The sequence below is a fragment of the Rhinopithecus roxellana genome, chromosome 10 (assembly GCF_007565055.1).
Source record: "Rhinopithecus roxellana isolate Shanxi Qingling chromosome 10, ASM756505v1, whole genome shotgun sequence".
Taxonomy (NCBI): domain Eukaryota; kingdom Metazoa; phylum Chordata; class Mammalia; order Primates; family Cercopithecidae; genus Rhinopithecus; species Rhinopithecus roxellana.
The window spans coordinates 13,581,107-13,609,082 of NC_044558.1; the positions used below are offsets into that span (position 1 = coordinate 13,581,107).

Genomic DNA, 27,976 nt, shown 5'->3' on the forward strand with positions numbered 1-27,976 from the left:
CCTCAGCGTTAGCTAGTAGGCAAAAGGAAAACAGCTGCCCCTGAATGAGGCTATATGGACATTGTAGTTTTTTTCCCAGTCAGCAGCGCAGAGACTGTGATAAGAAAAACCACAATTCCCAGAATGCCGCGGTGCTACGGCAGCCGAAAGGACCATTCCGCGTGTGGCGCTCCCGCCCACTCTCCGGTCTCGGCGGCTCTCCAGAGCGTCTGTAAACACCCAGAGACTGTCATGGAGGGGGAGGAGGAGGCGGCGGCGGCGAAGGGAGGCGTTTGGGGCCGCCTCCAGGGTCCGCTCTGCCATTCCTGAACTGGTCCCTCGTCCCCGTGACTGTGGCATCAGGGAAGCGAACTGTTAGGCGAGAGGAGGAGGCAGCCAGAACCATATCCCCTTCTTCCTCGGGGCGGGGGCCGGGCCAGGCCGGCTGAGCCGGGGGAGGGCTCCGGGAGGGAGTGCCCGGCCAGGCCAGCGTGTCTGCCGAGATGGATGACAGTAAGGTAAGTCTTGTGGTTTGCACGCGCCGCCGCCTGCTTGTCGCTCAATGCTAGTCCCGCGGCTGAACCTCTGCTGTGTAGTCCACGCCAACACCCAAGAGACACCTGCCTAAAACATACCTGCGCCTCTCCAGTCACTGCCCGATGGTACCCAGCCAGGAAATGAGGGAACACCGGGCTGCTTTTTTCCAGGAAGGGCCCTCTCCTCTGGAAATTTTTCACTCCCAGGGCAACCCTGTTTGCTAGCTTTCCAGGTAGTGCAACCCCTAGTCCTTAACTTGCCTGTCGAGATAAGTGAAGAAACTACTGTACTTTTTCTTCTTGCACTCTTTTGCTGCCTCCTACCCTCTCTCCAGTTTGGACACTTTAGTGCACTCCGAACCAGCCTCATTCCCCTTGACGATTCCCCTTTCTTCTCTCAGGCTCCCTTACTCAATGCACCATTCATATAATCAGTTCACTCCCCCTCTGAGCTATTTTCCTGCGGTTGGTTGGAACACTGCTAAACTCCTGTTGCTATTTGGCCAGTCTGGAGTTTAACCTCCTCTAGAAAGCCTTCTCTAATAAATAGTGATTTTTCTCTTGTTAACCTTAGTATCCCATCACCATCCAGTTTCCCTGTCCAAATCACTTACTTTGTGATTTTAAGATAATAGATCACGTTCATTGTTGGTTAATCCAAATAGTTTATGTATAGCCTTTCTGTCTTTATTTATTGAGACGGAGTTTCGCTCTGGTTGCCCAGGCTGGAGTGAAATGGCGCGATCTCGGCCCACCACAACCTCCGCCTCCGGGGCTCAAGCTTTTCTTCTGCCTCCCGGGTGCAAGCGATTCTCCTGCCTCAGCCTCCCGAGTAGCTGGGATTACAGGCATGCGCCACCACGCCCGGCTAATTTTGTATTTTTAGTAGAGACAGAGTTTCTTCATGTTGGTCGGGCAGGTCTTGAACTCCCAACGTCAGGTGATCCGCCCGCCTCGGCCTCCCAAAGTGCTGGGATTACAGGCGTGAGCCACCGCGCCTGGCCGCCTTTCTGTCTTCACATCTACCCACATTAGTGTTGTTTAGTTTTTTTTCCTGAAGATAGGGATGCTCAGGGATTTGCTTATTGGGGTTTCAGGTTGTTTTGGAATTGAACTTTTTTATTTTAAGGAATCAGACTTCTAAAATTTGCCAGTTTTTAAAGTAAAAGCCATCCTTTGTGCTTCTCAGCGTCTTCTGTTTCAGTCTCTGGCATACTCTTGATGATAGCTTGTCCTTTGGGTGTCTTTTTTTGCTGCTGCTGCAGTTTTTGTTTCACATATACTCAGAGAGATTCAAAAAATTTCCATCTTCTCTGTGTTCCTTGTTTTATTCTTTCTTTCTTGTTTTCTCTTCCTCTTCATGTAGAAGGCTGTGAGGAAGTGACAGATGGAAGGGAAAACCCAGTGCAGTACTCTGGAATTGGGACTCACCTAGAGGAACGGATTGCTTGTGAAGTAGTAAACCCCTCTTAATAGGAAGTGGTATTTCCAAGACAGAAATGGGGCACGTTTCAGGAAGCTATCGGCTCTTAGCGTGCTTAGTATGCTCAGTACACACATTAATTCCCTTGACAAGAATCTTGCCCTTGTTTGTTTACAACAGTGCCAACAGAATGCGGGATAACATTGTAGACTCTCAGTTTTGCCATAGTCACATTCGTGGAGTATGATATTGGGGAAGTGGTATTTCCAAGACAGAAGGGGAGTGTTCTGAAAGTTTTCCAGAAAAATCAGCAAGTAATTTTTTTTTCTTTTTTTTTTGCTTTGAGTATTTCTTTGGGGAGGGGACATCACACCTCTTTTTTTTTTTTTTTTTTGAGATGGAGTCTCGCTCTGTTGCCCAGGCTGGAGTGCAGTGACATGCTCTCAGCTTACTGCATCCTCCGCCTCCTGGGTTCAAGCAATTCTCCTGCCTCAGCCTCCTGAGTAGCTGGAACTGCAGGCGTGTGCCACCACACCCGGCTAAATTTTTATTTTTAGTAGAGACAGGGTTTCACCGTGTTGGTAAGGCTGGTCTCAAACTCCTGAGTGACCTCAGGTGATCCACCCACCTTGGCCTCCCGAAGTGCTAGGAATACAGGTATAAGCCACCGCGCCCGACCAGGACATCACACTTCTACTCAATGAAGAGAAATGTTTGTATATCTTTTGTCTTTTTTACCTCTATTATGCCATGAATTCATAGGGAATAAGTTCCAGTAGCTCAGGCTCTTTTCCACTGGTGGAGCAGACTGGTGCTTCAGTTGAACTCAGGTACCTTTCTTTTTTAGTTTACTTTTTTTTTTTTTTGAAATAGGGTTTTGCACTGTTGCCCAGGCTGGAGTGCGTTGCTGTGATCACAGCTCACTGCAGCCTTGAACTCCTGGGCTCAAAGCAGTCCTCCACCTCAGCCTCCCAAGTGACTGGGACTACAGGAATTCACATCCACGCCCAGCTAATTTTTTTGCAGAGATGAGGGTCTCACTGGCTTCTTTTTCTGATCATTTTCCTTCACACGTTTCTGGAGGCTGTCAGCTCTTAAGAGTACTTAATATGCTCAATACACACATTAATTCTCTTGGCAAGAATCTTTTCTTTTTTTGTTTACAACAGTGCCAACAGAATGCTGGGTAACATTGTAGACCCTTCCAGTTTTGCCATAGTAAGATTTGTAGGGCATTCCTTTTTTTTTTTTTTTTTTTTTTGAGATGGAGTCTGTGTTCCCAGGCTGGAGTGCAGTGGCATGATCTCAGCTCACTGCAATCTCTGCCTCCTGGGTTTAAGCTATTCTCCTACCCCAGCCTCACTAGTAGGTGTGACTACAGGCATGGGCCACCATGCCCGGCTAATTTTTTTTTTTTGAGACAGGGTCTTGCTCTGTTGCCCAGGCTTGATGCAGTAGTACAATCTTGGCTCACTGTAAACTCTGCCTCCAGGGTTCAAGTGATTCTCCTGCCTCAGCCTTCTGAGTAGCTGGGATTACAGGTGCATGCCACCACAACTGATTAATTTTTGTATTTTTATTAGAGACAGGGTTTTGCCATGTTGGCCAGGCTGGTCTCGAACTCCTGGCCTCAAGTGATCCACCCACCTTGGTCTCCCAAAGTGCTGAGATTACAGGCGTGAGCCATTGCACCTGGCCAACTTTTTGCATGTTTTAGCAGAAACGGGATTTCATCATGTTGGCCAGGCTGGTCTGGAACTCCTGACCTCAGGTGATCTGTGTAGGGCATTCCTTTTTAAACAGTCCCCATTCCATTGATGTCTACAATATCACCCTTCTTTTTTTTTTTTCTTTGAGACGGAGTCTCGCTCTGTCACCAGGCTGGAGTGCAGTGGTGCAATCTCGGCTCACTGCAACCTCTGACTCCCTGTTTCAAGCAATTCTCCTGCCTCAGCCTGCTGAGTAGCTGGGATTACAGGCATGTGCCACCATGCCCAGCTAATTTTTGTATTTTTGGTAGAGCTGGGGCTTCACTATGTTGGCCAGGATGGTCTTGATCTCCTGACCTCGTGATCTGACCGTGTCGGCCTCCCAAAGTACTGGGATTACAGGTGTGAGCCACTGAGCCCAGCTCCAGTATCACCTTTCTTGTAGGTTTCCATGTATGTGGCCAAAGGAACAACTCCGTGTGTTCTAAAAGGCCTGGAGAACATCTGTTGGTGCCTTTCTCTTTCCCTTTGTGTTAATCATTTTGATGAATTACTGGAAGATGGCAGTTCCAGCCAAAAGGCAGAAATAATATTTCATAAAAATCTTTGCTAGCTAGATCTTTCAGTGTTAATTTTAAAATTAAATCTTAATGCTGTGTTCATTATCTTGTCCAGAAAATAATACTAATGTTATGGGTGTTTAAGGATGGTAGAAGAACATATTGTTCTTTATTTTTCCTAACTTGAGATTCAAAATATATTCTTTCCGGTTTTCAATTTTTTCCTTTTCAGACCTTTGCAACATTTAACGGCTTACTGAAAGTCTTCAATAATTTCAAATAAGTCCAAGAAAAATACATAGGATTCTGGGCTATTTTACTTAGCTATAAGATCACATAAAGGTTATTTCTAAAACTGGTGGGGTGAAGGAAGGTTCAAAATGTCATTATTTAGCCTAAAAGAGTGCAGTTAAAATTTGAGGGTAAGCTATCCGTGAATTACTTCCTAAAGGATACACAGGTAAGCACAATGAATTTGATTCTCACTCTTTATTAATTCGTTGTTTTTATAAGTACTTAGAAACCAGCAGCTTTAAAAACCTTAGTGAGTATCAAAAAGGAAATTCAGTTTAAATGTCTCTGGATGGAGAGTGCCTCTGGAGTACTCTACGTGCACTTCGAATGCATATTGTAGTTGTAGATGAGTAATATTTACATGTCATGTACAATACTAGACTCTCCTTCCACAGTCAGGCAGTGTGAAACTGTCCTTATATAAGGCTTTGGCAGCTCCCAGCCCTGCCTTTTCTGTGCCCTAGTTATAATCCCACAAAATTGTACTGTCCTCCTAGTATATACAGACATACACACAAAACATACTTTTCCCTCACATTCTGTATGAGTCACAGTCTCTGGTTCCATTTTCCTCAGTGTAAGGGAAGATGAGGATTGGGGTTTGGAAGAATGGTGGCTGTGCCAGTGAGAGCATAAAGGATGACAGACTGGCTGACAGCAAGACCAGTGCAACAGGAAGAGGACAGAGTAGGCAGGAACAGCAGTTATAGAGAGGTAGTATTTGACTGAGTAGGTCAGGAAACATGAGGATGATGATGTGAGGACCTCCCTTTATAAAGATTTTGTATTCTGAGTTGTTTTTACCAGTGGTGATAAATGAATCTGCTGAGAGTTCTCCACACTCTGCCATCTAGCCGGCTGGAGTGAGAGCAGGATACATTTGAATGGGGAACAGCTTTGCCTCCCAAGTTTCTAGCAGTGTGCCTAATACAGCATCAAGTACTCATGAATAGAGATTAAATTGAATTGGATCAGGGTGACGTGAAGGAGATTGTCCTGATGTACTCGGGCTTTATTAATCAGTGTGCTCCAGCTGAGCAAACCAGCCAGCACGTATTTACCATGGCAAATGAGAGAAATAAAGCAAAAGATAGATTGGGCATCTCAAAGTGGGGTTTAGGAAAGTGTTAATTAGCAGAGCTCAATTGCTAACTGAGTAGATCTCCTACTAGGCTAGTTGGGAAGGAAAAAATCTTGGCTAATTTATTTACTTTTTTGAGCTTCCATTTCCTTATCTGTTAAATGTGGCCAATAGGTGAGGTTTTGGTGAGGATTAGGGATGATACATTTAAAGCTCTAGTACAGACTCTAAAACATAGTAGGCTCTCAAGACATGTTACCATTATTATATTACCTAACAGTGATTCCTTGGGCCTTTCCACAGTGCAGTAGGTCCCTGAGATGCTCATTTTAGTAATTCCTAAGTATATGCTGTTGTATAAGATTTGTAGCACCTATACTACCTTTTGCTCCAGACTGTGCCCCAGATGGGACAGGGGCAGTGGGGTGGGACATAAAATGAACTTAAGCTCTGTCATTAACTGTTAGACAGTGTGAGAAAGGTAGTTTCCTGAGGCCACCTCCATGTTTACCACTAGGAAAAAGTGCTTGTTTTTATGAAAATCTCTTTTCTTTGGCCAGGTGTGGTGGCTCATGCCTGTAATTCCAGCACTTTGAGAGACTGAGGTGGGTGGATTGAGTTCAGGAGTTCAAGATCAGCATGGGCAACATGGCGAAACCCCATCTCTTCAAAAAATACAAAAATTATCCAGGTGTGGTGATATGCAGCTGTAATCCCAGCTACTCAGGAGGGAGGCTGAGGCACGAGAATTGCATAAGCCCAGGAGATGGAGGTTGCTGTGAGCCGAGATTGTGCCACTGCACTCCAGCCTGGGCAATGGAGCTGGACTCTGTCTCAAAAAAGAAAAAAAAGAAAGTTTGTTCTCCCTTGACCTGCTACATTCAGTTACAAAATAGAAATGTGTTATTTTCAGAGGCTTTGATCATAGATAGAAAGTTCTCATTTTTTAATTTTATGTTGGACTTTATGTTTACTGAATGAACACATGAATAAATTGAAGTATCCTAAGGTATCAAGATCCAGTTGAGGGACTGATGCAGGAGTGGGCTGGCTGATGGCTGCAGCATGCCAAGATGGGCTGTCATTTCCCTCCACACTTCTTTTCTACCTTGTGTTCTACGTGATTATCTGGAAATGAGGTTTCTTGCACTTTCCTTACCCCTTTAACCCCCTTCCTCTGCCAAAGTCTTCTGATTCTTTCCAGTTCTGAGTAGTGCTGGTTCTCAAAAAAATTTTTAATTTGGCAAAAAAATATCTTTGACATTCTCACATATATTCTTTGGCTCCTTAACCATCCTCTGCTGCAGTTGGAGCTACCTTCCTTGGGCCGTGCCTTATAGCCCAGACATATTCTGCTTTTCCTGTCATCTTACATCAACACTTTCTAGAAGACCAAGACAAAAGAGCCATGTCATCTGTTAAACAAATCTCTGACAGTAGACATTAATGTGCTTATGTGCTTGCTGTCTTTTCTTTTCTTTTCTTTTCTTTTTGAAACAGTCTCACTCTGTCGCCTGGACTGGGCACAGTGGTGCAATCATGGTTCACCGCAGCCTCCACCTCCCTGGCTCAAGCGATTCTCCCACTTCAGCCTCTGGAATAGCTGGGACCACAGGCGCCTGCCACCACTCTTGATTAATTTAAAAATATTTTTTGTAGAGACAGCCTGTGTTGTCCAGGCTGGTTTCAAACTCCCAAGCTCAAGCAATCTGCCCATCTTGTCCTCCCAAAGTGCTGAGATTACAGACGTGAGCCACCATGCCCGGCCACCTTTCTTTCTTGTTTAGGTTACATGCACGTTTCAACTTGAGTACCTCTACAGATAATTCAGAAACCAAGGAGTAATTTAAATACCACAGAAACCAGTTGAAATCTAAGTTTAAATAACCTTAATCTAAATTTAATCTAAGTTTAAATAACCTTATTCAGAATGTTTTGTCCTCTAAGATTTTCAGGAAAGTTTATTTATTAATTCATCCAACATTTGTTGAACACCTAATATGTGTGAGGCATTGTGCTAGGCATTGGAGTTGCAAAGATGATTAAGAGTTTGTAACTGTTCTCAGGGAATATTTTATTGGGTGAGGCAGACAAATAGAAACGTAATTACGATATGGTGAGGTAGAAAATGAGGGCAATAGAGGCAAAGTTCTTTTGGGGCACCAAGAGTGGATGCTAAACTGTCGAGGTATGTCAGACATGGGTTTACAGAGTAGGGATGAATCTTTTTTTTTTTTTTTTTGAGACGGAGTCTCGCTCTGTCGCCCGGGCTGGCGTGCAGTGGCCAGATCTCAGCTCACTGCAAGCTCCGCCTCCCGGATTTATGCCATTCTCCTGCCTCAGCCTCCCGAGTAGCTGGGACTACAGGCGCCCGCCACCTCGCCCGGCTAGTTTTTGTATTTTTAGTAGAGACGAGGTTTCACCGTGTTAGCCAGGATGGTCTCGATCTCCTGACCTCGTGATCCGCCCGTCTCGGCCTCCCAAAGTGCTGGGATTACAGGCTTGAGCCACCGCGCCCGGCCCGGAATGAATCTTTAAAGAACTGGAGTCCCCTCCAAAACAGGAAAGATGGAATATCATATACTAAAGCATCTTGCACAGTAGAGTAAGTATTTTGGTACAGCTGGAGAAGGATCGACAGACTTTCTGTAAAGGGCCGTGCACACTATATGGTCTCTGTTGGAATTATTCCACCCTGCCATTGTATTATGAAAGCAACCATAAGCAGAATATAATGAATGGGCATGGCTGTGTTCCAGTAAAACTTTATTTTCAAAAACTGGGCTGGGCACAGTGACTCATGTACAGGCGTGAGCCAGCATTTTGGGAGGCCAAGGCGGGGAGATCACCAGAGGTCAGGAGTTCGAGACCAGCCTGACCAACATGGAGAAACCCCCGTCTCTACTAAAAATGCAAAATTAGCCAGGCGTGGTGGTGCATACCTGTAATCCCAGCCACTCGGGAGGCTGAGGCAGGAGAATTGCTTGAACCCGGAAGGCGGAGGCTGCAATGAGCCGAGATCGCACCATTGCACTCTAGCCTGGGCAACAAGAGCAAAACTCTGTCTCAAAAAAAAGAAAAAAAAAACTGGCAGTAGGCTGTATTTGGGTTGCCAGCAGGGCGGTAATTTATTAACCCTGAACTACAGCTTAAAGCACAAGTAGAGGTGTGGTCAGAGATGAGGATGAAAGATAAGCAGGGACCAAATTACAATATACCTGGTAAACAAGGCTGAGAAATTTGGGTCAGTATTTTTCAGAGTGGAAGAGACCTGGTGAATCAGATTCTTTCGGGATAGGGTCTGGGAATTTTGTGAGTGGCTTCCCAGTTGAGTGGCTCTTATGTGTAATGAGGTTTGAACACCAAGGCCATAGATGTTGGGGAGCCATTGAACGGTTTTAAAGCAGAAGTGACAAAATCAGATTTGTGTTTTTGAAGAAAAAGGCCAATGCCTATATGGAGAACAGATTAGGGTGAAAATGTAGAAACTGGGACAAGACCAGAGGCAGATGGTCCAATTATGAAAGAACATGGGTTTTAGCGTATGACTTGAGTTCAAATCTCATTTTCACCCTTTCAAACTGTTGTGATTTTGGACAGATTATTTAATCTCTTCAGATATTACTTTCTTCAGATACAGATTGGGTGTGTTAACAAGGACCTTATTGAGTTATTGTGAGAATTAAATGTAGTGTATGTGTGATCCCATACCAAAAGAACTTAATACATACTGAGTTCAATAAATCTTGGTCTTTTTTGAGTGCATTGGTCTGGTTAGATTGTGCAGAAGAAAGGCCTGAAGACCATATTAGAGATTTTACAATGTAAGTTGCAGCTGATGCAGCGTGCTTAAAATTCCGAAAGGATAAAGAGTGGAGCGAATAGAGAGCTAAAGAGAGCCCTGGAAAACTCTAAAGTGATCAGAAGATTCCTGAAGAGTAGGACTCAGCAAAATAAACTGAAAAGAGAGGTCAGTGACGTAAGAGAACCAGAAGACAGGGCTGTTGTGCCGTCTAAGAGTGGAGAGACTTTTAAAAAGAGGACTTACCAGTTGCAGGGGATGGGGGAAGGGATAGGGGTTGGGAGAGGAGAGGCAGAAGTTAACTCTCAGGCTAGAGATACCTACTTGATCTTTCTCCTGTCGACTAGAAAAACTGGCAGAAAGGTAACAGCAGGAAGATGTGAGTAGACTTTGCTGCTTTCTGTAGATCTGGCAAATAAAAAAAGAGAAGAAGCCTAACCCACAGCTGTGAAGGAAGTTATGGGAGCCTTAACATCAAATGAAAATGCCACTGCTTGTTTTGTTTTTTCTTTAAAGTGGTAAAGAGCAGTGGCTAGCCACATTCATATTTATCTTATTTTTCTTTAATCTGTGGGAGATAACTTTTCTCTTTATGTTTTTAAGAGAAAGGCAAAACAAGCCCTCCTGTTTTCCTTTTTGGCCGAGGCTGCTGGTACTTCTTCATCTAGATACAGTAGTTCTCTTAACTTTAACAACTTGAAACTTTTAGTAGTTGCCTTAATTAGAGCATTAGGATGTAAATAAGTGTAAAAAGGGTGATAAAAGAAGAGTTCTTAATTGGTTTTCAGATTTCACATCCCTGAGAGGGAGCATTTCCTTTTAACAGCTTTAAAGTTGGTGGTGGTAGTAGTATCAATTTGAAGCACTTTCAAAATATCGCTGATTTTTCTTTTTTCATTTATTCATTAAATTATCAATCTTTTAATAAATATCTCTTAAATGCCTGGCTCTGTGCTGGACACTGTGGGATTGCAAAAGAGTAGAAAACATAGCTTCTGTGCTTGAGGAGCTCAGACTACTTGGGGAGATAGAAAAATGTGTGAGTCCACTAAAAAAACAATATAACAAAGCATATAAATTCAGTGTGATATTAACTCTGTGTTCCAGGACTTTGAAGAAAAATGACTTATGGATTGAGGGTGGTGGTCAGTGAGAGCTTCAGAGAAAGAGGGCTAGAGCTGATCTTAACAAAATAAAACAAGATTTGCGCTTTTGGATGGTGGGAGGATAGAGGGAAAATAGAAATGTAGGTATAGTTAGAAATGCAGGGGATGGGGATAGATAGAAATGCAGGCTGGTGATCTCTAGGGAGACTGGCTTGCGTTGATACAGAGGGTGCCTGCTAGAGAACTGGCTTTGTGCAGGAATCCTGGATGCAGTGGGCTGAATGGTGGCCCCTAAAAAGATATGTCTATGTCTGAATCCCTGGAACCTGTGGTTATCACCTTATGTGGTAAAACAGTGAATATTACCTTGGATGGCAAAAGATGTGATTAAGGATTTTGAGAGGAGGAGCTTATCCTCCATTATCTAGATGGGCCCTAAATCCAGTGACAAGTGTCCTTTTAAGACTGAGGCAGAGGGAGCTTTGATGGACAGATGAGGAAGCAGTGTGACCACTGAGGCAGATTGGAGTGATGTGGCCACAAGTCAAGGAATGCTGGCAGCCACCAGAAGCTGGAGAGGCGAAGAGTGGATTCTCCCCCATGGACTGCAGAGGGAATGCAGCTCCACCAGACTGCCCCAGTCTGGACTTCCAGAGCCAGAGAATAAATTTCTGGGTTTAAGCCACCACATTTGTGGTAATTTGTTATAGCAGCCCCAAGAAATGAGTATAATGGATATGGTGACTTAGTAAGTAGTGCTGAGCCAGAGGTCTCTTCTTGAACTTGAGGGTGACATGGCCAGGGGCCATTAGAGAAAATTTATTGTTTCTATAATGATCAGGTATTACTTTTTTACAGTGAAGAAAAACACCCTAAAGTTATGGAAAGAAAGGTTAATCTGGTAGCTCTTTGCAAAATGGATTGACTAGGGAAGTGGGGTGGAAAAGGGGAGATGGTGGGGAGATGCACTGGGCACCTATTGTAACAACCTGTGAGTAGTGCCCTGACTGGTGTTGGGGTGTCAATGAAGCAGGGTATTTCCCGGACCCTTTCGCAGGACTCACTATAGGGGTGCCTCATATACTCAGCCCACCACTCTCAGCTCCTTGCAGTAGGGAGCATGTGAGCAAACGAGTGAAGGAACTGGAGTGAATGAGCACTGGAATCGGCCAGCTGCTTTGGTGCTGGCAGGAGTGAACTTTATGCAGACCCAAAGACAGCATCCAGGTAGGGGTGCCTGAGACTTCCGAAGCCCCAGAGGGAGTGTTACAGTGCTCTTTGAGCTCTGCCATCCGTGGATGGCTCAACTGTTAATAGCTCAGTGGACCCTTTGCCTTTTCTTGTGAGGCAACTGCCCTCCACCAGCAAGGGCAAAGGGCCAGTGTGACAGCCTTTTGTTTCTACACTTGTGGCTCCCATCGTCCAGGTAAAATGAGGTCACACAAATGAATTGAAGGATGGTGAATGCAGGGGATTTTATTGCTGATGAAAGTGGTTCTCAGCAGGAGGGGGAACTGAAAAGGGGATGGGACTGGTAAGTAATCTTCCCTTGAAGTCCAGCTGTCTCCAGCCAGACTCTTCTCTGAAGTTACGCCATCAAGCCATTCCTCTGAAATCAAGCTGCTTCTCTCTGACATCCAGTTGTAGTCTCGTCTACCGGCCGAGTTTGGGGGTTTTATAGGCACAGGATGGGGTGGGGCAGGGCCATGGGTGGCTTAGGAAAAGGCAACATTTGAGTGGGAAAACAGGGATGTAAGTTCTCATTTTGGGCCGTCATTTCAGGCTTTTTGGCTTGAGGATGGGTTTTGTCGGGGACCCACCCTTTTCTGTCTAGAATTTTCTTTCTGTGGAAGTTAAACTTGTTGACTGTGAAGCCTAGGCCATCCATAATTTCCTCAGGCCTTTGCAGACTGGTTTCTATTTTGTCTTTTGCTGTAATGGTTAATTTTAGAATTATCAGCAATAATTAAATCCAGTTTTATCTTAATTTTCAACCTTAAAACTCATAAGTTAGAACCTTATGCTTGACCCCTCCCCTCCAGAATACTCATTCTCCTCATAATCTTCTGTATCTGTGCTACCTTGATTCTTCCCTTTCAGCTATTCTTTTTGCTTTTTCAGGTTCACTAGGCAACCATGTCTTTTTAAAAAAATAATAGCATTATTGAAAGGTAATTCACAAACCATAAAATTCACCTTTTAATTTGTTCATCCTGTGATTTGTAATATATTCACAGAGTTGTGCAATGATCATCACTATCTAATTCCAGAACAGTTCCATCACTCCAAGAAGAGACTCTTATAACAAACTGTGGTACATCCCTGTAGTGGAATACTATTTAGCAGTAAAAACAAATGAGTTGCTAGGTGCACCTGTAGTTCCAGCTACTTGGGAGGCTGAGGCAGGAAGATAGCTTGAAAACAAGAGTCTGAGACCAGCCTGGGCAACATAGCGAGGCCCTGTTTCTTAGGGAAAAAAAAAATAAAAAGAAAAAGGAACAAGCTATCAAGCCACAGGAAGTCATGGAGGAGCCTTAAATGCATGTTGCTAAGTGAAAGGAGCCATTTTGGAAAAGGCAAAACTATAGAGATAGTAAAAAGTTCAGTGATTGTCAGGGTTTCAGGAGACAGAGGAAGGAGGAGGAATAGATGGAGCACAGGGGATTTTCAGGGCAGTGAGACTATTCTGTATGATACTGCTTATCAAAATACATAGAATATACCACACCAAGAGTGAACCCTAATGTAAACTGTGGACTTCAGTTACTAATAATAAATCAATATTAGTTCATCAATTGTAATAAATGTACCACACTAATGAAAGATTTGTTTTTTGTTTTTTGTTTTTTTTGAGACGGAGTCTCACTCTGTTGCCCAGGCTGGAGTGCAGTGGTGCGATCTTGGCTCACTGCAACCTCTGCCTCCTGGGTTCAAGCAGTTCTCTGCCTCAGCCTCCAGAGTAGCTGGGATTACAGGAGCCCACCACCACGCCTGGCTGTTTTTGTATTTTTAGTAGAGACGGGGTTTCACCATCTTGGCCAGGCTGGTCTTGAACTCCTGACTTCGTGATCCACCTGCCTCGGCCTCCCAAAGTGCTGGGATTACAGGCGTGAGCCACCATGCCCGGCGAAAGATGTTAGTGATAGGTGAAACTGTGAAAGTGGAGAAGGGGATAGTATGGGAACTTGCTGTACTTTCAGCTTAATTTTCCTGTAAACCTAAACAGCTGTAAAATACAAAGTCTGTTAATTTAAAAAGAAAAAAAGAAACTCTGAGGCCATTAACAGGCACTCCCTATTTTTTTCTTCCCTTCTCAGCCCTAAGCAACCATTAATCTACTTTAAGTCTCTGTGGATTTGGAATAATACAATATGTGGCCTTTTGTATTTGTCTTCTTTCACCTAACATAATGTTTTCAAGGCTATCAGTGTTGTACCATGTGTCTGTACTTCATTCCATTTTATAGCTGAATAATGTTCCATTGTATGGATATACTACATTTTGTTATTTATTCATCAGTTGATGGACATTTGGGTTGTTTCTGGTTTTTAGGTATCATGAATAATGGTGCTGTGAACATTGATATACAAGTTCTAATGTGGACATATGTTTTCATTTCTTTTTGGAATATACCTAGGACTGGAATTGCTAGATTATAAACTTTATGTTTAACTTTTTGAGGCGCTGCCAGAATGTTTTCCAATGTGGCTGCACCATTTTACATTCCCACCAGCAATGTTTCTCCACATCTGCACCAGTACTTGTTATTGGTTGTCTTTTTTTTTTTTTTTTTTTTGATACAGATTCTCACTTTGTTGCCAGGGTGTAGTGCAGTGGCGCAATCTCGGCTCACTGCAACCTCTGACTCCCGGGTTCAAGTGATTCTCCTGCCTCAGCCTCCCGAGTAGCTGGGCCTACAGGTGTGCGCCACCATGCCCAGCTAATTGTTTTTTATTTTTAGTAGAGGTGGGGTTTCACCATGTTGGCCAGGATAGTCTCAATCTCTTGACATTGTGATCCTCCCACCTCAGCCTCCCAAAGTACTGGGATTACAAGTGTAGGCCACCACGCCTGGCATTGGCTATCTTTTTGATTATGTAAACATCCTAGTGGGTGTAAAGTGATGTATTTTGTGGTTTTGATTCACATTTCCTTAATGACTAATGATGTTGAGTATTTTTTCATTTGCTTATTGGCATTTGTACATCTTCTTTGGAGAAATGTGTATTCAAATCCTTGCCCCTTTTTAAAATTGGATTGTCTTTTTATTATTGAGTTGTAAGAGTTCTTTATGTATTCGAGATACAAGTCCCTTATCATATTTGTGATTTACAAATGTTTTCTCCCATTTTGTGGGTTGTCTTTTTACCTTGATTATCCTTGAAATACAGTTTGATAGCTTGTGCTTATCATATCTAAGAAGCCATTGCCTAATCCAGGTCATAAGGAGTAAATCCTCTGTTTTCCTCTAAGAGTTTTATAGTTTTATCTCTTACATTTAGGCCTTTGTTCTATTTTTTTAAAATTTGAGACAGGTTCTCACCCTGTCATCTAGGCTGGAGTGCAGTGGCACAAACCCAGCTTCACTGCAGTCTTGACCTCCTGGGCTCAAAAGATCCTCCTGCCCTGGCCTCCCAAAGTGCTGGGATTACAGGTGTGAACCACTGCACTTGGCTTGTTCAATTTTTAATTTTTGTATATGGTACAAGGTAGGGACCCAACTTAATTATTTTGCAAGTGGCTATCCACCTGTCCCAGCACCCTTTATTGAAGAGACTGTTCTTTCCCCATTGAATTGCTTTGGCACCTTGTCAAAAATCAATTGACCATAAATGTAAGGATTTATTTCTGGATTCTCTATGCTTTTCCATTGGTCTGTATGTCTGTCCTTGTGCCAATATTGCAGTCTTGATTACTGTAGCTTTCTAATAAATTCTGAAATCAGAAAGTGTGAGCCCTCCAGTTTATGTCTTTTTCAAGATTGTTTTGGTTGGGCCGGGCGCGGTGGCTCAAGCCTGTAATCCCAGCACTTTGGGAGGCTGAGACAGGCGGATCACAAGGTCAGGAGATTGGGACCATCCTGGCTAACACGGTGAAACCCCTCCTCTACTAAAAAATACAAAAAACTAGCCGGGCGAGGTGGCGGGCACCTGTAGTCCCAGCTACTCGGGAGGCTGAGGCAGGAGAATGGCATAAAACCGGGACACGGAGCTTGCAGTGAGCCGAGATCCGGCCGCTGCACTCCAGCCTGGGCAACAGAGCGAGACTCCGTCTCAAAAAAAAAAAAAAAAAAAGATTGTTTTGGTTATTCTGGGTCCCTCATATTTCCGTATGAATTTTAGGACTAGCCTGCCAATTTCAACAAAAGGGTAGCTGAGATTTTGATAGGAATTTTGTTGAAACTGTAGATCAATTTGAAGAGTATTGCTTTCTTAATAATAATAAATCTTCCAGCCCACTAACATGGGCTGCCTTTCCATTTATCGGATGTTTAATTTATTTTAATGATGTTTTGTGGTTTTTAGTGCACAGATTTTACATGCTTTATGCTAAATTGATTCCTAAATATTGTATTCTTTTTAGGCTACTATAAGTGGAGGCATTTTCTTAATTTCATTTTCAGATTGTTCATTGATAGTGTGTAGAAACACAACTGATTTTTGTATAGTGGTCATGTATCCTGGACCCTTGCTCTACTCATGTAGTAGCTCTAAAAGGTTTTTTCAGTGGGGCAAGAATTCTTTTGGATTAGATTTTCTATATATAAAATCATGTCATCTTCAAGGACATAGTTTTACTTTTTCCTTTCCTTTCCTTTCCCTGAATGCTGTTTCTTTTTCTCGGTAGTACAGTGTTGAATAGAAGTGACAGTGACTTGAGAGAAGACAAGATTGTTGCCTTATTCATGATCTCTGGGGGAAAGCATTCAGTGTTCCACCATTAGTAAGATGTTAGCTGTGGGTTTTTTGTAGATATCCATAATCAAATTGGGGAAATTCCCTCCTATTTCTAGGTTATTGAGTGTTTTTATCATGTGAAGGTGTTGAATTTCTGTCAAGTTCTTTTTTTTGTCTATTGAGATGAACATGCAAGTTTTGTCCTTTTTTTCCTATTGATACAGTGTATTACAGTAATTGATTTTTCAGATGTCAAACCAACCTTTATTCTTGAGATAAATCCCTTTTAGTCATGGTGTATAATCTTCTTTATATGTTGCTAGATTCAACCTACTAGTATTTTATCGAGGATTTTTTGCATATAAATTCACAAGACCATACTAGTCTGTAGTTTTCTTCTGATATCTTTGTTTGGTTTTGGTTTCAAGCACATATTGGCCTCATGGAATAAGGTTTCTCCTACTCCACTTTTTGGAAGAGTTTGTGAGTGTTGATTATTTAAATATTTGGTAGAATTCATCAGTGAAGTCATGTGAACCTGGGCTTTTCTTTGATTACTAATCAAAGAAAATTTTTTATTACTAATTCTATCTTGTTATTTGCTATAGGTCTAATTCACATTTTCTGTTTCTTCTTGAGTCTGTTTTGCTACTTTGTGTCTTTCTAGGAATTTGTCCATTTCATCTAGGTTATCTAGTTTTTTGGCATGCAGTTTTTCCTAGTATCCTTTGTATCCCTTTTATTTCTGTAATGTTGGTAATGGTGTCTCTTTCGGTCCTCATTTTAGTATTTTTGAGTTTTCTCTTTCTCTAATGGTCAGTCTAGCGAAAGGTTGGTAAATTTTGTTGATCCTTTTGAGGAACCATCTTTTGGTTTCATTGATTTTTCTCTGTTTTATTTCCATTCTCTATTTTATTCCGCTCTGCCTACTATTGATTATTACATTCTGTCTGCTTGCTTTATGTTTAATTTGCTCTTCTGTTGCTAGTTTCTTAAGGTGGAAGATTATATTACTGATTTGAAACCTTTCTTCTTTTTTTTTTTTTTTTTTTTTTTTTTTTTTTTTTTTTTTTTTTTTTGAGACGGAGTCTCGCTCTGTCGCCCGGGCTGCTGGAGTGCAGTGGCCGGAACTCAGCTCACTGCAAGCTCCGCCTCCCGGGTTTACGCCATTCTCCTGCCTCAGCCTCCTGAGTAGCTGGGACTACAGGTGCCCGCTACCTCTCCCGGCTAGTTTTTTGTATTTTTTAGTAGAGACGGGGTTTCACCGTGTTAGCCAGGATGGTCTCGATCTCCTGACCTCGTGATCCGCCCGTCTCGGCCTCCCAAAGTGCTGGGATTACAGGCTTGAGCCACCGCGCCCGGCCTCTTCTTTAAAAAAAAAAAAAAAAAAAAAAAAAAGAGGTGTATTCAGCTCCCTCTGAGGAGTGCTCCAGTTGTACCCCATAAGTTTTGGTATGTTGTATTTCCTTTTTCTTTCATCTCAAAGTATTTTTCTAATTTCTCTCGTAATCACAATCCTCTTTGACACATTGGTTACTTAGGAATGTCTTTTGTTTTTTAACTGTCATTTATTAAATACTGATTACCAGGTACTAAGAATTACATGACACAGTTCCAGGTGCTTACTTTGAAAAAGTCATGACCTTTAGTTTTAGCTTGTCTTAAAAGAGAAAGTGTTTAAAACAGGGAGTTGGAACATTGGGACCTTCAGTCTTGCTTGTAATCAGTAGACTTTAACACTTTTGACATATAATGAAGACAGACTTAGTATTTCAAAAACCTTACTGGTGTCTAACATCTTTAATAGCCCACCTTTGTGAAAGAAGCTCTCTGTGAAGGGTAGGAAAAAATCACTGGCTAGCAGGTTTCTTTTCTAAGTGGTTGGAGATTGGGAGACAGGTATTGTTTCCCCTCGGGCTCACTGTCTGCATCTCACAAATGTGCTCTAGGGTGGAAAAAGACATAAAATGGATAGTGGGTAAAGAGGTATACTGTTTTAAAGCCAGCTGTTTAAATTTGCACGTGACTCTGTGTAAATAGAAATAAAATTAGAACAGGAAAAAAAAGCTGGATGTGTGGGGTTATTTTCATAGTTTTCTTTGGAGTTTATGTTGGTACATGAAAGTCAGTACTTTTTTGTAGACCCCAGCTCTACAAAACAATTTATTATTTTTTTAAAATTAGCCGGGCATAGTGACGCTCATCTGTAGACCCAGCTACTAGGGAGGCTGAGGCAGAAGATCACTTGCGCTCAGGAATTCAAGACTGCAGTGAGCTATGATGGTGCCACTGTGTTCCAGCCTGGGTAACAGAGTGAGTGAGAACCTGTCTCAAAAAAAAAAAAAAAAAAAGAGGGTGCCTGGACCATGGCTTACTCCTAGCACTTTGGGAGGCCAAAGCAAATAGATCACTTAAGCCCAGGAGTTGGAGACCAGCCTGGGCAACATAGGTGAAACCCCATCTCTAAAAACAACAACAAAAATACAAAAATTAGCTGGGCATGGTGCCTCACGCCTATAGTTATAGCGACCGGGGAGGCTGAGGTGGGAGGATCACCTGAGCCCTGGAGGTCGAGGCTGCAGTTAGCCGTGATTGTGCCACTGAACTCTAGACTGAGCGACAGAGTGAGACCCTGTCTGGAAAAAAAAAAAAATTCATGAACAAAATATTTACTAGTTTTTTTAGTTTTTTATTATCCATCTCCATATGGTTTATAAAGTTTACTGGTGAGCTATTTAAACTTCATTATCAAATAAATAATAAAAATGTACATTATTTCTTCTTTCACATTCATGGTTTCAAAAGTGTCAGAAAATAAATTATGAGGCAAAGACCCAGAAGGCATTTGATGGGATTATGCTTTCTTAGTTCCATAGGCTTCACTCAAGTTTTGTTTGTAAATGTTCTCTTTGCTAATATGCAGCCATAGTTACTTTTCTGTACACAGAAATAAGGGAAAAATTATTTCTTCTCTCGCTTGCTGAAGGTGGTTGGAGGCAAAGTAAAGAAGCCCGGTAAACGTGGTCGGAAGCCAGCCAAAATTGACTTGAAAGCAAAACTTGAGAGGAGCCGCCAGAGTGCGAGAGAATGCCGAGCCCGAAAAAAGCTGAGATATCAGTATTTGGAAGAGTTGGTATCCAGTCGAGAAAGAGCTATATGTGCCCTCAGAGAGGAACTGGAAATGGTAAGAAATCGTCAATAAACACATGAAAAAATCACCTTAACAGTTAAATAAATAATACATTAAAATAGGAAGATACCAGTTATCACCTGTGCAGTTGGCAAACATGGGAGAGAATATTAACCTGTTAGCCAGGATGGGGGCAAATAGGCATCTTCATACACTGCTGGTGGGAGCAGAGTGTACATGACTGTCACACTGAGGGACTGTTTATGAGAGAAGAAAATGGAAAATACCCAGATGGACAACAATAAAGGACTGGTTAAATAAATGTTACTACATTCATATATTGGACTACTTCGTAGCCAGTAAAAATCACAGTGCACATCTATTTACTGATGTAGAAAGATACTCACAATATATTGCTAAGTGGACAAAGCAATATAACAATGTGTAACTGTGCATGGCATACCATTCGTGTTTAAGTGACTTTATTATTATTTTTTAAAATTTTATCATTTACTTTTTTGAGACAGAGTCTCACTCTGTTGCCCAGCCTGGAGTGCAGTGGCGCAATCTCGGCTCACCGCAAGCTCCGCCTCCCAGGTTCACGTCATTCTCCTGCATCAGCCTCCCAAGCAGTTGGGACTACAGGCCCCCGCCACCATGCCCAGCTAATTTTTTTTGTATTTTTAGTAGAGACGGGGTTTCACTGTGTTAGCCAGGATGGTCTCGATCTCCTGACCTCATGATCTACCTGCCTTGGCCTCCCAAAGTGCTGGGATTACAGGCGTGAGCCGCCGCACCTGGCCAAGTGACTTTATTTATTTTACATGTTTTATTCACTCATCCATTCAGATGTTGGACAGTGGCTGTAAAAATGTGAAAGAGAGTAGATAAAACAGAATTGAAACTCCATTATTGTGAGCTGAGGAAGGAAGTGACAGAGAGATGATATTACCGTGATCATTACACAACTGGGACAGGCATCCACAGGTTTTTAGAAAGTAAGACAACAAGGTTGGAACATGAAGAGAGGGACATGAACAGTGTTGTGTATATTGTCCAGATATATACTATTCAGTAGATTTTTTTGATGTGTTGAATATGTGATATGCTATCAATTATTTCTTACTTTCTGCAGTGTAAGCCACTTGAGGGCAGAATCTTTGGTCAGCTTTGTTTTTGTATACCCCCAAAGTCCCTAGCATGCACTCTGGTAGATAGTAGACGTTTAATGATTACTTGTTAAAGAGAGAAAGGAAATTACTGACATTTATTTCTTTATTTTGGGAGTAGAAATAATACTGTGACAAGTATATATATATATAAAAGATGAATTCTAACTAGTGGCACACTGTGGGGAGATGTCCTTTTAACCACAGGGGCCTTTTAAATCTGAGCAACACTCCAATACATCAAAGACGATTCAGCAGCTGTTTTTCCACCTCTTCTGAAAGATGGCAGATCTCATATATGTCTTCAGTTTATAAATAGGTAATACCGTGGAAAATGGGTTTCCCAGCAGCGAACATGACCTCTAGCCATGGGAGTTCTTATGTCTAGGATTTCTACCAGTGGTTCCTGAACTCTGACGAGTAAAGGTTTATTTAAATATGTTTTACATATTTCAGTACAAGCAGTGGTGCATGGCAATGGACCAAGGAAAAATCCCTTCTGAAATAAAGGCCTTACTCACTGGAGAAGAGCAGAACAAATCTCAGCAGAACTCAAGCAGGCATACCAAGGCTGGGAAGACAGACGCTAATAGCAATTCCTGTAAGTGCAATCAATGGGAGAGTTTATATTTAAGAGGGTATCTCGGCTGCGCGCAGTGGCTCATGCTTATAATCCTAGCACTTTGGGAGGCTGAGGTGGGCAGATCACTTGAGCCCAGGAGTTCAAGACCAGCTGGGGCAACATGGCAAAACGCCATCTCTACAAAAAAATACCAAAATTTGCTGGGCATGGTGGTGCACACCTGTAATCCCAGGTATTCGAGAGGCTGAGGTGGGAGGATCACCTGAGCCCAGGGAGGTTGAGGCTGCGGTGAGCCATGATCATGAGACCCTGTCTCAAAAGGGGGGGAAAAAGGGGGGTATCTCAAGGTAGGGTTTCTGTTGACCACTTTTCTTAGTATGTCTTTAAATAAAATGTTGAGCCATTTTTAATACACTAATAAGCAGGTGAAATGGCATTGGATTCTGGCCAGGTGTGGTGGCTTATGCCTGTAGTCCCAGCACTTTGGGAGGCGGAGGCGGGCAGATCACTTGAGGCCAGGAGTTTGAGACCACCCTGGCCAGCATGGTGAAACCCCGTTTCTATTAAAAATACAAAACTTAAGTGTGGTGGTGTGTGCCTGTAATCCCAGCTACTCAGGAATCTGAGGCACAAGAATTGCTTTAACCTGGGAAGTGGAGGTTGCAGTAAGCTAAGATCATGCCATTGTATTCCAGCCTGGGCAACAGAGCGAGAAAGAAAAAAAAAAGAAATGGCATCAGATTCTAAATATTAAAATGCATTTTACATGGAGTCTATAAAGAGCAACTGATAAATTTATCAAAATTTTATTATTAACAGACTTAGTCCATAAATGGGAGTGGCACTAATCTAGCTTTTTGTTAATAATACTACCTTTGTTTGTATTTCGATTTACAGTTTACAAAGTACTTTCATTTATGTTTATCTTAAATATTCCCTACAATGATTGTGTTAAGGAATTATACTTATTTTATAGATGAAAAAAATAGCAGAAAGGCTGGGTAAGGTGCCCAAGGTCACACAGCTTTCATGGTAGAACCTGTCCTCACCTAGTCCAGGCTCCCTAGTGCAGTAGCCCATCACTGTAAGGATTGTTTTTAATTGAAGTAAAATTCACTTAACATAAAAATTGAGAGCCATTTAGTACATTCACAATGTTGTGCAACCATCACGTCTATCTAGTTATAAAACATTTGATCACCTCAAAAGAAAATCCTGAACCCATTAAGCAGTTAATTCCCATTGCCCTCTTCCACCAAGCCCTGGCAACCATGAATCTGCTTTCTGTCTCTGTGGATTTACCTATTCTATATATTAATATTTTATATACATGGAGTCTATACAGTATGTGACTTTTTGTGTCTGGCTTCTGTCACCTAGTATAATGTTTTCAAGGTTCATCCACATTATAGCATGTATCATCAGTATTTAATTCCTGTTTATGGTCAGATAATCATATATATACAGTTGTTTATCCATTGATGGACATATGTTTTTACTTCTCAGATATTGTGAATAGTACTGCTGTGAACATGTTTGTACAGTATTTGTTTGCATACCTGTTTTGAATTCATTTGTATATACAACTAGAAGTCAAATCACTGGGCCATATTGCAATTCTATGTTTAATTTTTGAGGAATAGTCAAACTGTTTTCCATAGTACCTGAAACATTTTACATTCCCACCAGCAATGTATGTCTGTTCCAATTTGTCCACATCTCATCAATACTTATTTTCCATTTTTTAAAACTATAGCCATCCTAATGAGTATGCAGTGATATCTCATTGTGTTTTATTTGCATTTCCCTAATGTCTAATGATGTTGAACATATTTTCATGTGCTTGTTGGCCATTTGTATGTATTCTTTGGAGAAATGTCCAAGTCCCTTGCTAATCTTTAATTAGGTTTTGTCATTGACTGGTAACAGTTCTTTACTGTGGTTACAAAACCTTTTACATGATTTGCAGATATTTTCTCCCCTTCTCTAGGCTTCTTTTCACTTTGTTGATAGTGTTCTTTGATGCACAAAATATTTTAATTTTGATGAAGTCCAATGTATCGATTTTTGTTCTTTTGTTACTCATGCTTTTGGTGTCATATCTAAGACTCCATTGCCAAATCCACAGTTATGAAGATTTACCTGCCTCATGTTTTCTAAGAATTTTATGGTTTTTACTCTTTTATTTGGGTGGTTGATCCATTGTGAATTAATTTTTCTATATGGTGTAAGGTGGGAGTCCATGTGTTGCATGTGAGTATCTAGTTGTCCAAGCAACATTTGTTGAAGAAACTGGAGACTTTAAAATGAATATGTCAGCCGGGCGCGGTGGCTCAAGCCTGTAATCCCAGCACTTTGGGAGGCCGAGACGGGCGGATCACAAGGTCAGGAGATCGAGACCATCCTGGCTAACATGGTGAAACCCCGTCTCTACTAAAAAATACAAAAAACTAGCTGGGCGAGGTGGCGGGCACCTGTAGTCCCAGCTACTCAGGAGGCTGAGGTGGGAGAATGGCATAAACCCGGGAGGCGGAGCTTGCAGTGAGCTGAGATCCGGCCTTTGCACTCCAGCCTGGGCGACAAAGCGAGACTCCGTCTCAAAAAAAAAAAAAAACAGCTGTTAAAATGAATATGTCCTATGTTGATTTCTTCATTATTGTGATTACTCTGGGAGTACTTTAAATAGCCATAAGGAAATGTTGCAAACCTTTTTTTTTTTAATTAATTTTTTTTTTTTTTTTAGGTCAACCTCTGGGAGCACAGAACAACTTTTTTTTTTTTTTTTTTTTTGAGACAAAGTCTCGCTCTGTCACCCAGGCTGGAGTGCAGTGGCACAATCTCGGCTTACTGAAACCTCTGCCTCCTGGGTTCAAGCGATTCTCCTGCCTCAGCCTCCCGATTAGCTGGGGTTACAGGTACATGCCACTGCACCCAGCTAATTTTTTGTATTTTTAGTAGAGACGGGGTTTCACCATGTTGGCCAGGCTGGTCTTGAACTCCTGACCTCAGGTAATTCACCTGCCTCGGCCTCCCAAAGTGCTAGGATTACAGGTGTAAGCCACCACACCTGGCCAGAACAAATTTTTTATGTTTTAAATATTTTTTACAAAATTGAAGAAATTGGCTTTTTGATAACTTTTATTAGATGAGATAACATTTGTCTTCATGTAGGTTGACAACTGCACTAAAATATCGGACTGACACTATACACTTCACCCATAACCAAAAACCGCTTCTACCCCAAAAGCTACTGAAATGTTTAAAAATTAGAAAAAACATTTGCCTTCATCTAAATTAAATTAATGGAAAAAAGCCAAATCAGCGTTTTTTTAGTCTGTGTTTTTTAAAATTAACCTTACCGAAGATACTAAACTGAAAATAAAATTTTGTGCATCTTAAAACAGATTAATTAAACTTTATTGACTTTTAAAGCCTTCTTACATTCGTAACTTTTGTTTTTCAGGGTGAAGGTTATATAAAGATGAGTCAGTGATTGAAGCCAATATTCTGATTCCCATGGAAGATGGATGGGCAAGAGTGTACTTCTTGGCTCCATTTACTACCTACTGCTCAGTAGTCATCTCTGTAAATCTGCAGTTTCTACCAAAATGTGTGATCATAGATCTCAAAGGATCTGGCTTTAACTTTCAACACTTAGCAAATCTACAAACATTCAGACCTGTCTGGTCGGTGTTGCCACCCACAACATTTAACATGTTGTGATGCTTGAAAACACAGGAATAGAGAAAATGGATGAAGATTGTATTTTTGCACCTTAACTCCACATTGCTTTATTGGTTAATTTATATTCTTTCCATGTAATTCATGTAATTGTATGTCTGTGTGTGTTTATATCACCACCTTTCATGTTTTTGATTGCCCTACAAAGAGAAACCAAATGAGCTGATTACTGACTGTAAGTTCTCAGCCTTTATGGACCTAAATCTTATTTTTATTTACTTGAGTAATGTTTATTCTCTGCATGAACCATGACTTCTCCTGTGAGCCATTCCAGCATAAGCTGTGAATATGTATTAACAAATATATACATTTCTATTTTTATAATCCATAAGGATATGCCTGTTTTAAATAACATACATACTAACAAAATCTATCAGGAAAACCCTCAAGACAGCTTCTAGTTAAAACCTTTGTTGCTGTCCTCTCAAACTATATTTATAAAAATTTGCTAGGGCCAAATCCATACTTGCAGAATAATTCATCAAATTTTATTTTTAAGTGAAAAGTAACCTTTCAGGTATTTCAGCACCATACATTGACAACCTAGGGTATATATGTATGTATGTTTCTTATTGTATGTCTATATATGTATGTGGGGAGGACAGGAGTGAATGGTCACACACATTTTCTTGTGTACTCAACTGAATCGGAGAATGTTTCTGAAGGAAGTAGGATGAAATTAGCTGCTGAGATTGAGTTTCTGCCTTAAAATCTGAAACAAAAAAAGGTACAAATTGCTGGTAGATCTACTGACCATAGCCATCATCAGAACACTTAGATTCTTCCCAGACATGAATTTCCTGACAGGCTCTGAGCCAGAAACACACTGTGGGCATGCATCTAGTTCAGCCCTGGCTATGCCTCCACTGTGGAGGGAAGCATTGGAACTGGAGTTGTGCACAGCATTGCAGCTAGTGGGCCTGGCTGGGGGTGCAGAAGAGCAGGGTAGTTCTTTCTGGTTCCCCTTGCAGCTGCACGTACTTTCTTCCTGACTACCAAATGGAGTGACGGTTGAAGAATCAAGCTCATAATATAATAAACCCAGACAGACCCAGAAATCTTTTGATTTCCCCAGCGAGATACTTTATCACTCTCTCTTCTCTTTCCCATGGTTAAAACAGGAGTCGTGTTCTCTGTCGCTGCTAAATTATTCTTCACTCGAGTGAAGCAAATACTTAGCTTCCAAATAAAATATGTTGTGTTCTGAACTGGCAGTTTAAGAGGAGATACTGTAGTCTAGATTGTCTTTGAGGTAGAACATGCGATGGACCACATAGTTTAAGATTACAAGGTACTTTCCCTCTTCTCTCAGGCCATGCATTTGAATAAAGTGCCTCCCTTTAGCCTGAGCTCCTAAAGACCTCTTGTACTTGGGTTGCAAACTCAGATCTCTAGTCTAGTCTAGTCTAGTCATGTGTGACTGTGTACTGAGATACCACTAGCCCAGTTTGCTGGGTCTCTCTTATGTTTTGGAAGTTGGGGGTTTAATAATATTTAATGTCTTTTTAGGATCATAAACATAAATAGGTTTGTTGATATTCAGGCCTTCAGAATTTAAGGGTTTTAAATATAGCATTCAGATTGTAATTGGTATGTTTTTGCCATCTGGTCTACTCAATTGTATATGTTTATTCTGCAAAACAACCCAAGATTTACTTTATGTTGCTTTGTTCAGTACCTTTTGAATTCCTCCAGAAGAGTTGTTTTCAAAACAAACATTCCAAAATGAATGTGGCTCTTCAATGGAACGTCTCTACTATGCTTGAAGTATTTCTTCTCTGGTTGTAATTCTACATTACAGCGTCATTTGAGCTTCCTCCCCTCCCGCTAGTATCTTTACAGGAGCAGGGAAGAGCAGTGACTTTATCCTCAGGTAGAGGATGTGTAATTTTGGGTGAAGTTAAATTACAATTTATTTGAGGTTATTCCTAAACCTATTTATTTGGTATTTTGGAGGAGATCACACTAAGAGAACATTGATTGCGTCAGCTATTGTGCTGGCTGGACACTTTGGTCACTTTTGAAGCATGTTAATAAATGTCACTGATTAAAACAGCTGGAGCATTTCCTTCCCATTCCAGTGAAGGAGCAGCATAGTGAAATCCTGGCACCCCTCACCTTGTGATGACAAGAAGGCTGACAGTCACGGAGTCCAGGAGAAGGTGCTGCTCTCCTTGCTTTCTGAGTAAACAGAGTAATGTTTTCTTTTTCTTATTTTCCCAAGGAAAGAAAGATAAGGGGGAAATATATTTGTATGTTTAGACCAGTCAAATTCTGTCATTATTTTATCTTCAACCTGCTGTATATTAGAGCAACTGAATATAATATGGAATAAGTTTGACCAGATCAAGTTTTAGGATATAGTTGAATTTCTTTAAAAAGTTTTCTATTTTATATAAAATCTTTCTATTATATCTATATCAGAATGACCGTCCTGCAGCAAATTCACATTACTGTTTGCTGGCTAATCGACAGTATTTATCAGCATCACTGTGTAGCATTCTATTTTAGCATCTTTGAATTATGATCATTTGATTTGGCTAATTACAAAAAGTACAGGTTTACACTGGACTTACCTTGAGTTAAAGGAAAAGAAAATCTAAAAACATAAATGTTATGTTTCATAAGAAATCAGTTGCATATTATCCATTACATACTTAGTTTTTAAAAGGAAGAGTCACCTTGAATTATTTGATCTCTCAACCTGCTTTCTCATCTGTAAAAAAGGGGGGAGGATAACTTTCACAGGGTAATTTGTAGCCTAAATAGGAGTTATAGAAAACTGTTTGTTAAATAGGAAAGAACTACATTAAATTTAAATATTCACATTATGCCTGTGTTTGACTATTGTTAGGATTTAAATCACTGAAGATCAATATATTTAGTGAGTTGGACTCTGTGTAGTACTGTAGGTATCACATTTCCCAAGTCGTCTTAGCTATATCGTGTCTGTCCTTGGAATGGTA

General features: G+C 41.3%; 1 protein-coding gene across 1 annotated transcript; it reads left to right on the plus strand.

The window, feature by feature from the left end:
* The first annotated feature begins 136 nt into the window (after positions 1-136).
* Positions 137-27,841, plus strand: CREBL2 (cAMP responsive element binding protein like 2). Its single transcript, XM_010371004.2, has 4 exons — positions 137-497; positions 19,374-19,571; positions 21,143-21,287; positions 24,733-27,841. The coding sequence occupies exons 1-4, from the start codon at positions 483-485 to the stop codon at positions 24,735-24,737; spliced, it is 363 nt and encodes a 120-aa protein (XP_010369306.1). The 5' UTR covers positions 137-482; the 3' UTR covers positions 24,738-27,841.
* The last annotated feature ends 135 nt before the right edge of the window (positions 27,842-27,976 follow it).

Bases quoted from the DNA above. Each gene is read 5' to 3' on its own strand.
- CREBL2 (XM_010371004.2), top strand. The intron at 19,572-21,142 runs GTAAGAAATCGT...TACATATTTCAG, and splicing joins TCAGAGAGGAACTGGAAATG to TACAAGCAGTGGTGCATGGC.